Below are 12,366 nucleotides of genomic sequence, written 5' to 3' on the forward strand. Positions count from 1 at the left end.
AGGTCTGGTTGCTACATACAAGAAGCTTTCATGATAGGATATACATCATGTCCATGGGCATGAACACAAAGTTCAAGGTCGACTCCCACTTCTTCAATGTATAACCCTCCATTCACTCCTTGCTTTTTCTGAAAATGACATTAGTTGTTGAAAGTTTTACCTGGTGCAATACCAGATAAGTATGACCCATGAAATCTTTCAGGTTCACACAGATTAAGGAAGGCACAGGTTCAACCCATCGGGGCATCGTAGAAACATATACCAAAAACTTCCGGAGTAAATAACAGAAGCTCGAAAGTAGAGCATGGTTGACAAAGCAGAGGATACGATTTACCAAAGGCATTATGTATCCGAGGAAAGGCTCAAAAGGTTATTTGAATATGAAGGACACTGTCGGATAAAATCCAACAATGGATCGGGCGATCCTCAACAGAGCTGATGTGAGTTTCGGTACTCAATCAGAGGAAGAAATAATGCAAGGGTGTCAGATTATAGAACATATGAATAATTCGATGCTTAGTTAACAAAGGAATTATGATTTCCAAAACGAAGGATCAGAAGCAGACGCTCTGATAAAGGATGGATAAACTGAATAGACCAAAGGCACAATCGACGACAAATAGTTTGGTCGAGAACCAGCTCATGTTAAAAATAATGTCTGAGCGGGAAAGATAATTTAGAAGAGTCGATTGATGATTGTGTGCATTAGCACACATGTTGAATCAATAGGATCAAAATGATAGTGTCAAAAGATACTAGTGAATATTGCTAGTGATATGGGAGCATCCACAATGTAAGCATACAAGTATTTGCAGAGCAATAGCTCGAAGAGGATTCTCAGAAGGTCGGATAGTATTTCAGAGTATCTTATGAAGCATACGAACAACTGGGGATGAACAGATACTCAATAAATGCGAGGAATCTTCAATAGTTGTATTCATATGGTAAAGAACTGCAAGGCACAAAGTATTCTCTGATCAATAGAGAGAATTTCGAGGTATCTTGTGATAACAAGATCGACAAAGAATGATTGTATGAATGCCAAGTGTATGTCGTTATCCATATGGGTATACCGGTAATATGAAATTGAAAAAGGCAGAGGGTACAAGGGTCTCGAGCAGCATTGAAGAGTATCTACAAAATCTTCTGCGCAGCATGTGATCATCTGTAGTAAGGGGCTCTCCGGCAGGAAGTGGTTACGAGATCCTAGAATTAGAATTAGTAAAATCATTTAACCCGAATAGAAGAGAGTTCAGAGTCCCAGAGTATAGACGAGGAGTAAAAGATCCTAATACCACCCAAATGGCGATGTGGGCCCGTAAGACACACAACCATGTTAATAAAAAGTTTTGTAATGTCTAGACTCGACTTCGGCCAAGGAGTGTGGAAGGGGGATTCCTACACGGCAGTCGGCTCTGATACCAACTTGTGAGGCCCCCGATTCAATCGTACACTAATCATACATGCAAACGTGTACGATCAAGATCAGGGACTCACGGGAAGATATCACAACACAACTCTACAAATAAAGTAAGTCATACAAGCATCATATTACAAGCCAGGGGCCTCGAGGGCTCGAATACATGAGCTCGATCATAGACGAGTCAGCGGAAGCAACAATATCTGAGTACAGACATAAGTTAAAGAAGTTTGCCTTAAGAAGGCTAGCACAAACTGGGATACAGATCGAAAGAGGCGCAGGCCTCCTGCCTGGGATCCTCCTAAACTACTCCTGGTCATCGTCAACGGGCTGCACGTAGTAGTAGGCACCTCCCGAGTAGTAGTAGTCGTCATCGACAGTGGCGTCTAGCTCCTGGGCTCCAACGTCTGGTCGCAACAATCGAGTATAGAAAGGGGGAAAGGGGGAGCAAAGCAACCGTGAGTACTCATCCAAAGTACTCGCAAGCAAGGAGCTACACTACATATGTATGCATTGGTATCAAATGGAAAAAGCTATCATATGTGGACTAAACTGCAGAATGCCAGAATAAGAGGGGGATAGCTAGTCCAATCGAAGACTACGCTTCTGGTAACCTCCATCTTGCAGCAGAAGAAGAGAGTAGATGGTAGGTTCACCAAGTAACATCGCATAGCATAATCCTACCCGCCGATCCTCTCCTCATCGCCCTGTTAGAGAGCGACCACCGGGTTGTATCTGGCACTTGGAAGGGTGTGTTTTATTAAGTATCCAGTTCTATTTGTCATAAGGTCAAGGTACAACTCCAAGTCGTCCTGTTGCCGAAGATCACGGCTATTCGAATACATTAACTTCCCTCCAGGGGTGCACCACATTTCCCAACAGGCTCGATCCCCTTTGTCCGGACACACTTTCCTGGCTCATGCCCGGCCTCGAAAGATCAACACGTCGCAGCCCTACCTAGGCACAACAGAGAGGTCAGCACGCCGGTCTAAATCCTATGGCGCAGGGGTCTGGGCCCATCGCCCTTTGCACACCTGCATGTTGCGAACGCGGCCGGAAGCAGAACTAGCCCCCTTAATACAAGAGTAGGCTTACGGTCCAATCCGGCATGCGCCGCTCAGTCGCTGATGTCACGAAGGCTTCGGCTGATACCACGACGTCGAGTGCCCATAACTGTCCCCGCGTAGATGGTTAGTGCGTATAGGCCAGTGGCCAGACTCAGATCAAATACCAAGATCTCGTTAAACGTGTTATCTTGAAATAACCGCGAACGCCGACCAGGGCCCGGCCCACCTCTCTCCTAGGTGATCTCAACCTGCCCTGTCGCTTCGCCACAAAGATCCACACAGAGGGCCGTCGGGAAAGTATGTCCTTCCAGCCCCCCAATTCGTGAATCAACCACGGGTACTCCTCGAGCCAACCCGACTTTAGTCATCACAAGTATCATGTATAAAGTATATAGTATATACCCGTGATCACCTCCCGAGTGATCACGGCCCAATAGTATAGCATGGCAGACGGACAAGAATGTAGGGCCACTGATGATAAACTAGCATCCTATACTAAGCATTAGGATTGCAGGTAAAGGTAACAACAGTAGTAGCAAGGATAGGATTAATGGAAAGCAATAACATGCTACACTACTCTAATGCAAAAAGTAGAGAGAAGAGTAGGCGATATCTGGTGATCAAAGGGGGAGCTTGCCTGATTGCTTTGGCAAGAGAGAGGGGTCGTCAGCACCGTAACCGTACTGGGTAGCAACGGCGTCGGTCTCGGTGTCTAGCGAGAGAATAGGGGGAAGAAACAATAAATATTAAGCAAACGGATGCATAGCGATGCATGACATGACAAGTAGCGGTGCTAAGGGTGCCCTAACGCTGTAAGAGGTGGTACCGGTGAAGGGGGAAACATTCAGGAAAATATCCCTGGTGTTTTGCGTTTTCGGACAGACGAACCGGAGGGGAAAAGTTGTGTGTTCGCTATGCTAGGGATGCATGGTGGACGAACGGGCTGCGCATCCGGATTCGTCTCGTCGTTCTGAGCAACTTTCATGTACAAAGAATTTTCATCCGAGTTATGGATTTTTTTCTATGATTTTTCAAAGTTCTAACCTTTTCTGGAAATTCCTGGGATTAAACTTAATTCGAAAATATACACTAAAAGGCTAGGTGCACCAGGTCCAGTGCACCCAACAATGCACCAGAGGCTGACAGTGGGGCCAGGTCAATGGCCAAGTCAGCAGTTGACTGGTCAGTTTGACTGGTCAAAGGGGTCTAGTGGGACCCTCCTGTCAATGAGGCTATTCCAGCCAGCAGTTTGACTTGGTCAAACTGGATAGGGGGTCCACCTATCATTGGCTGATATTATAACAGATTGTTTTTAATGGGATAATTAGTTCATGGGGCCCATCTGTCAGTGTCACATGTGTTTTAACAAATTGTTTAAATCAGTGTAATTAGAGGTGGGGCCCTACTGTCATGGACACATCATGTTAATTACAAGTTAATTAGCTAATTAAGCTACATTAATTAATTTTAATTAATCAATTGATTATTATCGTTATTTTGTTTACACATTTATTTTTCATTCTTATTTCGGGGCGGGCCCCAGCGGTCAGTGGCTCAACCGAGCCACCCGGGGATGGGCATGTGAGCACACGCATAGAGGCGTGGCCGCGGCCATAGTAGGGCGCCGGCGAGCAGGGGCTTGCCCTACGGGCGCAATCGTAGTTGGGGTTCGCTGGACAGCGGAGACCAACGATAGGGCGGCGGCGAAGGCCAGACGCAGTGCAGGAGGATGCAGCAGCAACAGCAGCAGAGCGGTGCGCCGACGGGCATGAGCAAGGGGGCAAGACCGTGGAAGACGGGGAGGAAGAAGCAGTGGCCGCGCGAGCCACGGCAGTATGGCAGCAGCAGGGGGCCAGCCACGGCGCGGGAACGAGGCGGGCCGGAGTGGTCCTGGGTGCGACCGGGGCGCGAGGGTGGCGGCGCGCAGCGAGTAGCGGGCGTGTGTGCGAGGGCGGAGAGGGGGCAGAGGCGAACGGGGTCGGGCCTCACCGACGCTGATGGGGAGAGGGGGCGACGAGGCTCGAGGAGGTCGGTCGAGGAGGAGGACGAGGATGGGCGGCGAGGTGGTGGTCGACGACGGCGCGTTGACGAGCGACGAGCGCGGCGTCAGCAGGCGTCGACCGACGAGGGAGAGGCGACGGGGGCGCGAGGGAGGGGCTGTGAGGCGTCCGGCGAGGAGGGGCTCCAGTGATGGTGGGGCGGTCCGGCGGGGTGGCCTCCGGCGACGGCATCGGTGACAGGCGATGGGGCACCGGCGAGGGGCGCAGGGGCGAGGTGCCCAATCCGATCTGGATCGAGGGTGGTTGAGAGAGATCAGGGGTGGGGGGGTTGTGTGGTCGTGGGCTAGGGTTTGGGGGACGTGGGGGGTATGGAGAGTGCGGGGGGGTTGGGCCGGTTGGGTTGGCCGGGTGGCCAACTGAGCCTCACGGCCCAGGGGGAACTGGTCTCTTTTTTTTAGTGTTTTCCTTTTCTTAATTTTCTTTTACTTCTTATCTGTTTTATTTTAGTTTCAACAAAATACAAAAGTGGCACCTAAAATAGAGTTACAATATATGCCACTGCCACAAACAGTTTAGCACTGACACAAAATAGTTTTGAAATTGTGTATTATTTCAAAAGCATTTGAATAACCATTTTGCCACTGTTTTATTTAGTTTAGGCACTTAAACATTTTGAAAAAGGTTGGTTACAACACCGAAAATAAGTTAGGGATTATTTGCCACATGATGAACATTTTAGTTTTCATGTTTGAGAAGTTTAGAATTTCACTTATTATTTGAATTTGAATTTGAACCAGATTTGGATCAACGTGAGTTTAGTAACAGTAATAGTGGTGACATGGCATCATTAGCGTGGGATTACGGTAGCTTAAATATCCGGGCGTCACAACACGGTCATGGGCCAGGCATACGCATCTATGGTCGGCGAGATGTGAGTCGCTCTCCTTGCACAGCCGCCCCACCGCGAGGCGTGTGTGTTTTATCCTTCTTCTCTTTTTTAAGGTCGCGTGCTTTATCCTTTTTTTAGTGGCTGCGTGTTTTATCCTTCTGAAGCGATGGAGATAAATTGGTTGATACTAGGCTCCGTAGGCCCAAATAACAACCGATGGCTGATTTTGTTATCGGAGCATCGGCCAGTCCGTGTAGCGCTCCCAGCGGCCCTGAAGGTGCATCAAACGGCCAAGAGCGTCCAGAAGAGCAGATCTGATGGTTGAAAACACCAACTCAAAAAAAAATGATGGTTGAAAACACCAAGGGCATGAGAGGGCTCGAAAGATGCACATTTATAATGTTTCTAAATGTATCTTGTACTGTCCTCTTGACTCAAATGATCACCTGTTGCAAGAGATAACTTTTCTGTATTAGATAATGGTGTTGGTGATGATTTACAGCTCTGCATGCCAACTCTGGTTAAAAGATCAATTGCATATTTCTCTTGAGAGAGATGAAGACCCTCCCCAGTTTTCTTTACTTCAATGCCAAGGAAGAAGTGCAAATCTTCTAGATCATTGAGGGCAAATTCTGAGCTCAAATCTTTCAACAATCCTGCCACTGCCTCATTTGATGACCTTGTAACCATCAAGAGGACTCCCAGCAACTGCAAATTCATCCACCAAGGACCACTTGTGTGCTAAGTAGCTAGCCATAGTCTGGTTTCCCTTCTAGGCGTTGGTGAGGGCGACATGAAGATTGTTGATCTTTGATCTGGAGGTGGAGGAGAACATGATTGCAAGATATTTCCAGAGAGCAACATCAATGGGAATCGATACTACCTAGATCAGGACCTCCTTCGTCAAGTTCTTGAGGAGATAACCGAGCACGAGTTGGTCTTGCCTGACCCAGATCGCATGCTCGGGGTTGGTGATGGTGGAGTCCTTCCCATCCTTGTGCTTCACAATGACTTGCTTTGCCGGCTCTGGATCAGACCCATCAAGGAGGCCATATAATCTAGCGCTACGAACTTGGGTAAGAATATGGGCACACCAAAGAATATAATTCTGACAAGTGAGTTTTTCCATGACTTGGTTGAAGAAGACGCCATGGGTTTGGGTGCTTGGAGATGGTTCCTGATCTGATGGTTTTGGGCCTTTTGGCGACGGGTTTCTGTTTCTGGGTTCTGGCGACGGTATTCTCGATCGAAGTGGGTTTCTGGTTGGGTTTCGATAGCTAGACATATTGGAAAAGAGGGTTCTGATACCATATCGAATTCATTTTCGAGCCAACTCATCCAAAAGTCCGAACTGATGGAGAGAGGCGAGCAATATATTTCAACACTCTCCCTAACGTCTAGCCTTATTTAGTCCTTAGACGTGAGATCAATGTAGGCCGCGGGATCTTTTATTTTAATACTGCATTGGTAGGGTTTTAAATTCAAAACCTATTGGCTCGGATACCATGTAAGATTAGGTAAAACTTCTTGTCGTTTCAGGCCGATGGATTTATGTTATATATTGGGGCGCACCTTCTATAGACAACGCATACAAGGAGTTCGACCCTGAGAAGGATCGTTACAGGAAACTTGAGAGGCAAGGAAGGATTATAAAGAGATGTCAGTGCTAACAAGATATCCTAGGGAAACAGTATGCGTCAGCTTAGAGTCCTAGAACTATACATGTTAACACTAAAAACATTTAGTTCCATTGGAAATAGCTCTATAATATATTTTTCTGCGCATTCGAAACGTCGGTTCTTCTTAGTTGATTTGTCTATGCACTTTATGATGTGTGAACATAAACTAAGCTACGTTAACATAAATGGAAGTTGTCTTTTTTTAGAAATGGAGGAGGACCCCAGCCTCTCCATCTGGACGATGCATGTAGTTTATTAATTATTTACACAAGACCTTATAAAGTCATACAACAGTAGGGCTAAAGCCATCGTCTAAGCAACATTTGTCGCTACTCCTATCCAGTTGATGTAGGGATGCTGATAGTCCGGGCTTAATATCAAACATACATTGCATCCAAACATAACATATAATACCTGAGGTCCCAACCAGGACGCGTGTCAGGTATGGGCACCCACCAGTCCGGCGCATTCCTCAACTAGGATGCCTGTCGGGTATGAGGCTGCCGTCGCCTGCCACCAATCCATCTTCTGTGTTGTACTGCTGCATCTACCTTGCCCGGTCTAGCTGCCGTCGACGCCACCATGACGCCCGACAATGCCATCATCCTGCGCTCATCCATCATCACACGCCCACCGGTGAGACTCCGCTGCTCCATGCCGCTGAGACTTGCCGTTGTCGACGTGCCAGATGCCACGCCGCTCCTCCGACGCGAAACACCACCTGCTGCCACTGGTCCCATCCCCTTCACCTGCAGCTTCTCAAACCGAGCACCCAAACGCCACAGGCGGCGCCTCCAAAAAGGACACGACACACGCAGTGCCGCCGCCACCCAATCTAAGGAGATTTAGGGTTTTCACCCGGGCATGGGGTTAGGATGGAGGGCAGGGACCTCGACGACGCCTAGAAGAACGGCGACCCTGGTCGTCGCCACCGTCGGAATGAATGAGTCATTCAGAGTTTCCTCCGGTACGATGTCACCTCTACCAGTCTAAAGATGAGTACATTCTTTGATTAGTCCAACCGAGCTGGACAGAGATCGGTTAAGCAGGACGCCACCTTACTTCGGCCCCTAGCCGTTGATCTGCCGGCCATTATTTTATTTTTATTTTTATTTGGGCATATTTGAGCTATATCCCCCAGCAGACCTATATTTATTTTGCCTGTACTTAAACTTGTTGTATAGACGTGATGATTGTTTTATCTATAAAGCGTAGCGAAAGCCTGTTCATGGTGAGGTTTTTATCATGGCCTCCGGCTCCAACAGGTATGAATATGGAGGTCACAGAGGATGGGAAGGTTCTCAGTAAGTTCGTCAAGTAGCACTTCAATCTTTAAATGCTGCTCATATAGCAGAAGAGAAAGATTCAAACCTGGAACAATTGCTCGTGTCACGCCGGACGGCCTGCCGTAGCCCTTGCTCAGTCTCATTTCTGACGAATCATTCAAACTAGAAGCCTGAAGTTTCCGGGAACCTGCCCAACTTTGGACTCACCTTAAGCTATCTCTGTCCAAATGTCAATAATGGAGGTACGTATGATTGAAAAATCAAATAATTGAACGGTAGGAGCATATATTGCCCACGCTAGTCAAAGTCATCGTCGTCACTTGTACACCATATATCGCGGGCGGCCTTTTTATGAGCAGCTAGTTGGATCTTGCTCTCCCTGACCCAGAGTGAACACATCCTCCTCCTCCTCCTTCTCTTGGATTGGAACACTGGATCTGCTCCAAGATCGATCCTGAACCAAAGCAAGATAAGCAATGGCTCTAGTTGGTCAGGCTGCCATGGTTGCGCAGTTTGCAGGAGTGGACGCATACGGGATCATCAAGATGATCGCCGATGCGGCGCAGACGGTCCGGAGGAACAGAGCCACCTGCCTGCAGCTCGCGAGCCGCGCCAAGATGATCGGAGACCTGCTGCACCAGCTCCACGCCGCGCAGCTCATGCAGCAGCCGGAGACGAGGAACCCGATGGAGCAGCTCGAGGAGACGCTCCGGCGCGCGCTGCTGCTCGTCAGGTCCTGCCAGGGCCGCAGATACCTCTACCGGTGCTTCTTGGGGGCGCGCCACGCCGACGAGCTCCGCGAGGTGCAGGGTGAGATCACCTTCTACCTCCAGCTTTTCCCTCTCGTCAGCCACGTCGACACCACCCTCACCTGGGTCAGACTCCTCAACAAAGGTGCTGCTCCTGAAGCTCCTTCATGCAAAGAGGTACAGCCAGTTCCAAGCCAGTTTTAATTGTTTCTGATAAATCTAGCAGAAACTAAACTCGCGACTGAAGCTCTCTCTTCTGCCTTCCTGATGACTATGGACAACTTATGCTTTGTCATCTGTTTCTTTCTTCCTTTCTACAGGCACCTGTGGTAAGACCATATTTTGTGCCGGATGAATGGTGTTTGCTAGTTTCTCATTCAGGAAGTATACCTTGGCACTCTCTTCTTGTAATATCTACTAACCACCCGTCGGGAAAATTTTATTCTGGCATGTATCTGCAGGAGTTCAAATTGTTGTGCAACTGACCAGTTATTTCTTTTTTCTCATCACTTCATTAAAAGAATTAGCGATTATCTAGCTAGCACAATGTTTCTGCAACTGCTAGTTAGCATTGCGCTTGTTATGTATCGCGTCCGCGCTCTTGTCTCTGGAGAATCTGGCTGGCATAGAGTGAAAATCAAGTTCATCCAATCCAAACCGCGGTTGTAAGTCGGTCTTTCGTTCGTGTGCAAAATAGGTATGTTGGTATTTTTCTTTTCCTTGCAGAAGATCAGATCATAGTTGACAACTGACCATGAGAATCTTGTGTATTGTTGTTTGTTTGCCACTCGAGTTATTGGGTGTTCATCTTGCATTCAAAAGCTTACATTTTGATCCATCAAGATCGCAAATTTCCAGTTTCGGAGGCGCAGTCGCGGTTGCAGGTGCCGTTGGACCATTGTTTTGGGTACCGCTCGAAATTTCGCGATCCCGAGCGGTTACTGCATTTACCGCTACCCCACGGAAAACACTCATACCAAGCAAAATAATTCGAGTTTTTTTGAAATTTGAATTCAAACGATCACTCTGCTGTTAAATAAGCGGCATCTCTCATGTAGCAACAGCGGGTTCGAGTCTTACCTTCCACACTTTTTCTTTCTTTTTTAGAATGCGAAAGTAAAAAAACTAATATAGTTGAAAAATTCTGGAGCCGTAGGAGTCGAACTCGAAATATCTGACCAAGCGGCATCGGTGGGTGCGTGTGTTCAGCCACTACACTAGGAGAAACACTGTGATATCATAGAGTTAAAAGTTTATCTATATCAACTTTGAAATATTTGAATTCAAAATTTGATTTTGAATTTCGTCCGATTTTTTTCCGGTATTTCGTGGTTATCGTGGGAACCGTGAATTTCGGTGCCCCTCGAGAAAAAAGGCTCGCTTGGGATCCAAAACCTTGCGTTGGACCATCAGTGTAAAGAAACTTCCATGCCCTCACATGGCGCAAGTGCAACCCTCCAGGTTCAAAGGGTAGCCTGTGTATTGCATCACACATGACTTTGCTTGAAGGCCCTCTCTCATCTACATAAGCAAAGGTAGCTTTTCTATACTTTATTATTTCAGGAAAAAGAATCACCTTACCGAAAATAGCAACAATAGCTCTTGCCATTCTGCGTCACATCTGATCTTGACTTGTATTTTCTCACCCGCTTCAACCTTAGGATTCTGAAGAGTATGAGGTGAACTCGGAAGTAGCAATAAGTCTCAAGCCCAATGCCACTGTACAAATGATCCAGGCTTCTGAGCTGCAGGTTGCGGGTTCGAGTCTTACCTTCCACACTTTTTCTTTCTTTTTTAGAATGCGAAAGTAAAAAACTAATAGAGTTGAAAAATTCTGGAGCCGTAGGAGTCGAACTCGAAATATCTGACCAAGCGGCATCGGTGGGTGCGTGTGTTCAGCCACTACACTAGGAGAAACACTGTGATATCATAGAGTTAAAAGTTTATCTATATCAACTTTGAAATATTTGAATTCAAAATTTGATTTTGAATTTCGTCCGATTTTTTTCCGGTATTTCGTGGTTATCGTGGGAACCGTGAATTTCGGTGCCCCTCGAGAAAAAAGGCTCGCTTGGGATCCAAAACCTTGCGTTGGACCATCAGTGTAAAGAAACTTCCATGCCCTCACATGGCGCAAGTGCAACCCTCCAGGTTCAAAGGGTAGCCTGTGTATTGCATCACACATGACTTTGCTTGAAGGCCCTCTCTCATCTACATAAGCAAAGGTAGCTTTTCTATACTTTATTATTTCAGGAAAAAGAATCACCTTACCGAAAATAGCAACAATAGCTCTTGCCATTCTGCGTCACATCTGATCTTGACTTGTATTTTCTCACCCGCTTCAACCTCAGGATTCTGAAGAGTATGAGGTGAACTCGGAAGCAGCAATAAGTCTCAAGCCCAATGCCACTGTACAAATGATCCAGGCTTCTGAGCTGATAGAAAATTAGAAGAGCGAATATAGGACCTTGGTTGCAGCAAAACTTGCCTCCTTTCAACTTCTTTTGATCCCAAAGAAACCCGTTTTGCAATGCCTGCGGCCATAGTTACAGATTTACATAAACTGCAGAGATAATACTGGTATTCACACATGGTTTTTGTTTACCTTGTAACTTCGCATGGCCATTGGGCGCGCAAAGTTCTTGCATAGGCCGAGCTACATGATACCTACTATCTAGACCGTCAGTTTGCCTCGTGATATGTGCAGCTCATCAGTCTTTGTGGCATGTTTTGTAGATGATTAGTAGGAGATGTCATGTCGTTTATGTCATGCATGCTAGTCCATAGGGTCCACTGTTCACTGGCAGCAGATGTCACTGTTCCTCTCGTGACGTTGTTGGCGATAGCCGAAGAATCTTTCAGCCTATTTAAAAATCTTGTGGAACTGTTCAATGTCCAGCGTGGACCTCCCCTCCTATCTCTACTATTCCTCCAATGCACTGACTAAACAAATAAAATATCTTCCTATTCTCGCTTCTTCTATTCAGGACATCTGTACTCTTTCCTTTTTATGAAAAAAAGGGTATAGCCCGGACTTAGCTATGCATGTTAGTAGTTTCTTCAAAAGAGAGTGAGGAGACAGAGAGCGCGCGCTTCGTGCATGCATGTGAGATTGCTGACAAAGAGAGAAAACATGAGAAGAGAGAGATTGTGTTGAGCATGCATGTCAGACTGTTTTGATAAGAGTGAACACGAGGAGAGAGAGCTTTGTGCATGCATGTGCGACAGAGAAAAAAGTGAGTAGAGGGAGACTGTGTTCTGCATGCATGTCCAGAG

General features: G+C 46.9%; 1 protein-coding gene across 3 annotated transcripts; it reads left to right on the forward strand.

Moving 5' to 3' along the window:
* The first annotated feature begins 8,653 nt into the window (after window positions 1-8,653).
* On the forward strand, window positions 8,654-11,790 carry LOC125551331 (cell number regulator 13). Of its 3 annotated transcripts, none has more exons than XM_048714519.2 (5): window positions 8,654-9,267; window positions 9,411-10,625; window positions 10,752-10,848; window positions 10,937-11,315; window positions 11,442-11,790. In XM_048714519.2, exons 1-2 carry the CDS (start codon window positions 8,818-8,820, stop codon window positions 9,573-9,575), a joined length of 615 nt encoding a protein of 204 aa, XP_048570476.2. In that variant the 5' UTR covers window positions 8,654-8,817; the 3' UTR covers window positions 9,576-10,625; window positions 10,752-10,848; window positions 10,937-11,315; window positions 11,442-11,790. The 3 variants fall into 3 exon arrangements, with proteins under 3 accessions (XP_048570476.2, XP_048570477.2, XP_048570475.2); XM_048714520.2 differs by having other exon boundaries at window positions 10,752-10,841; XM_048714518.2 differs by having other exon boundaries at window positions 10,752-11,315.
* The last annotated feature ends 576 nt before the right edge of the window (window positions 11,791-12,366 follow it).

Source organism: Triticum urartu, chromosome 4A (genome assembly GCF_056163025.1).
Source record: "Triticum urartu cultivar PI428250 chromosome 4A, HENAU_Tu73, whole genome shotgun sequence".
In the NCBI taxonomy this organism is placed as follows: Eukaryota; Viridiplantae; Streptophyta; class Magnoliopsida; order Poales; family Poaceae; genus Triticum; species Triticum urartu.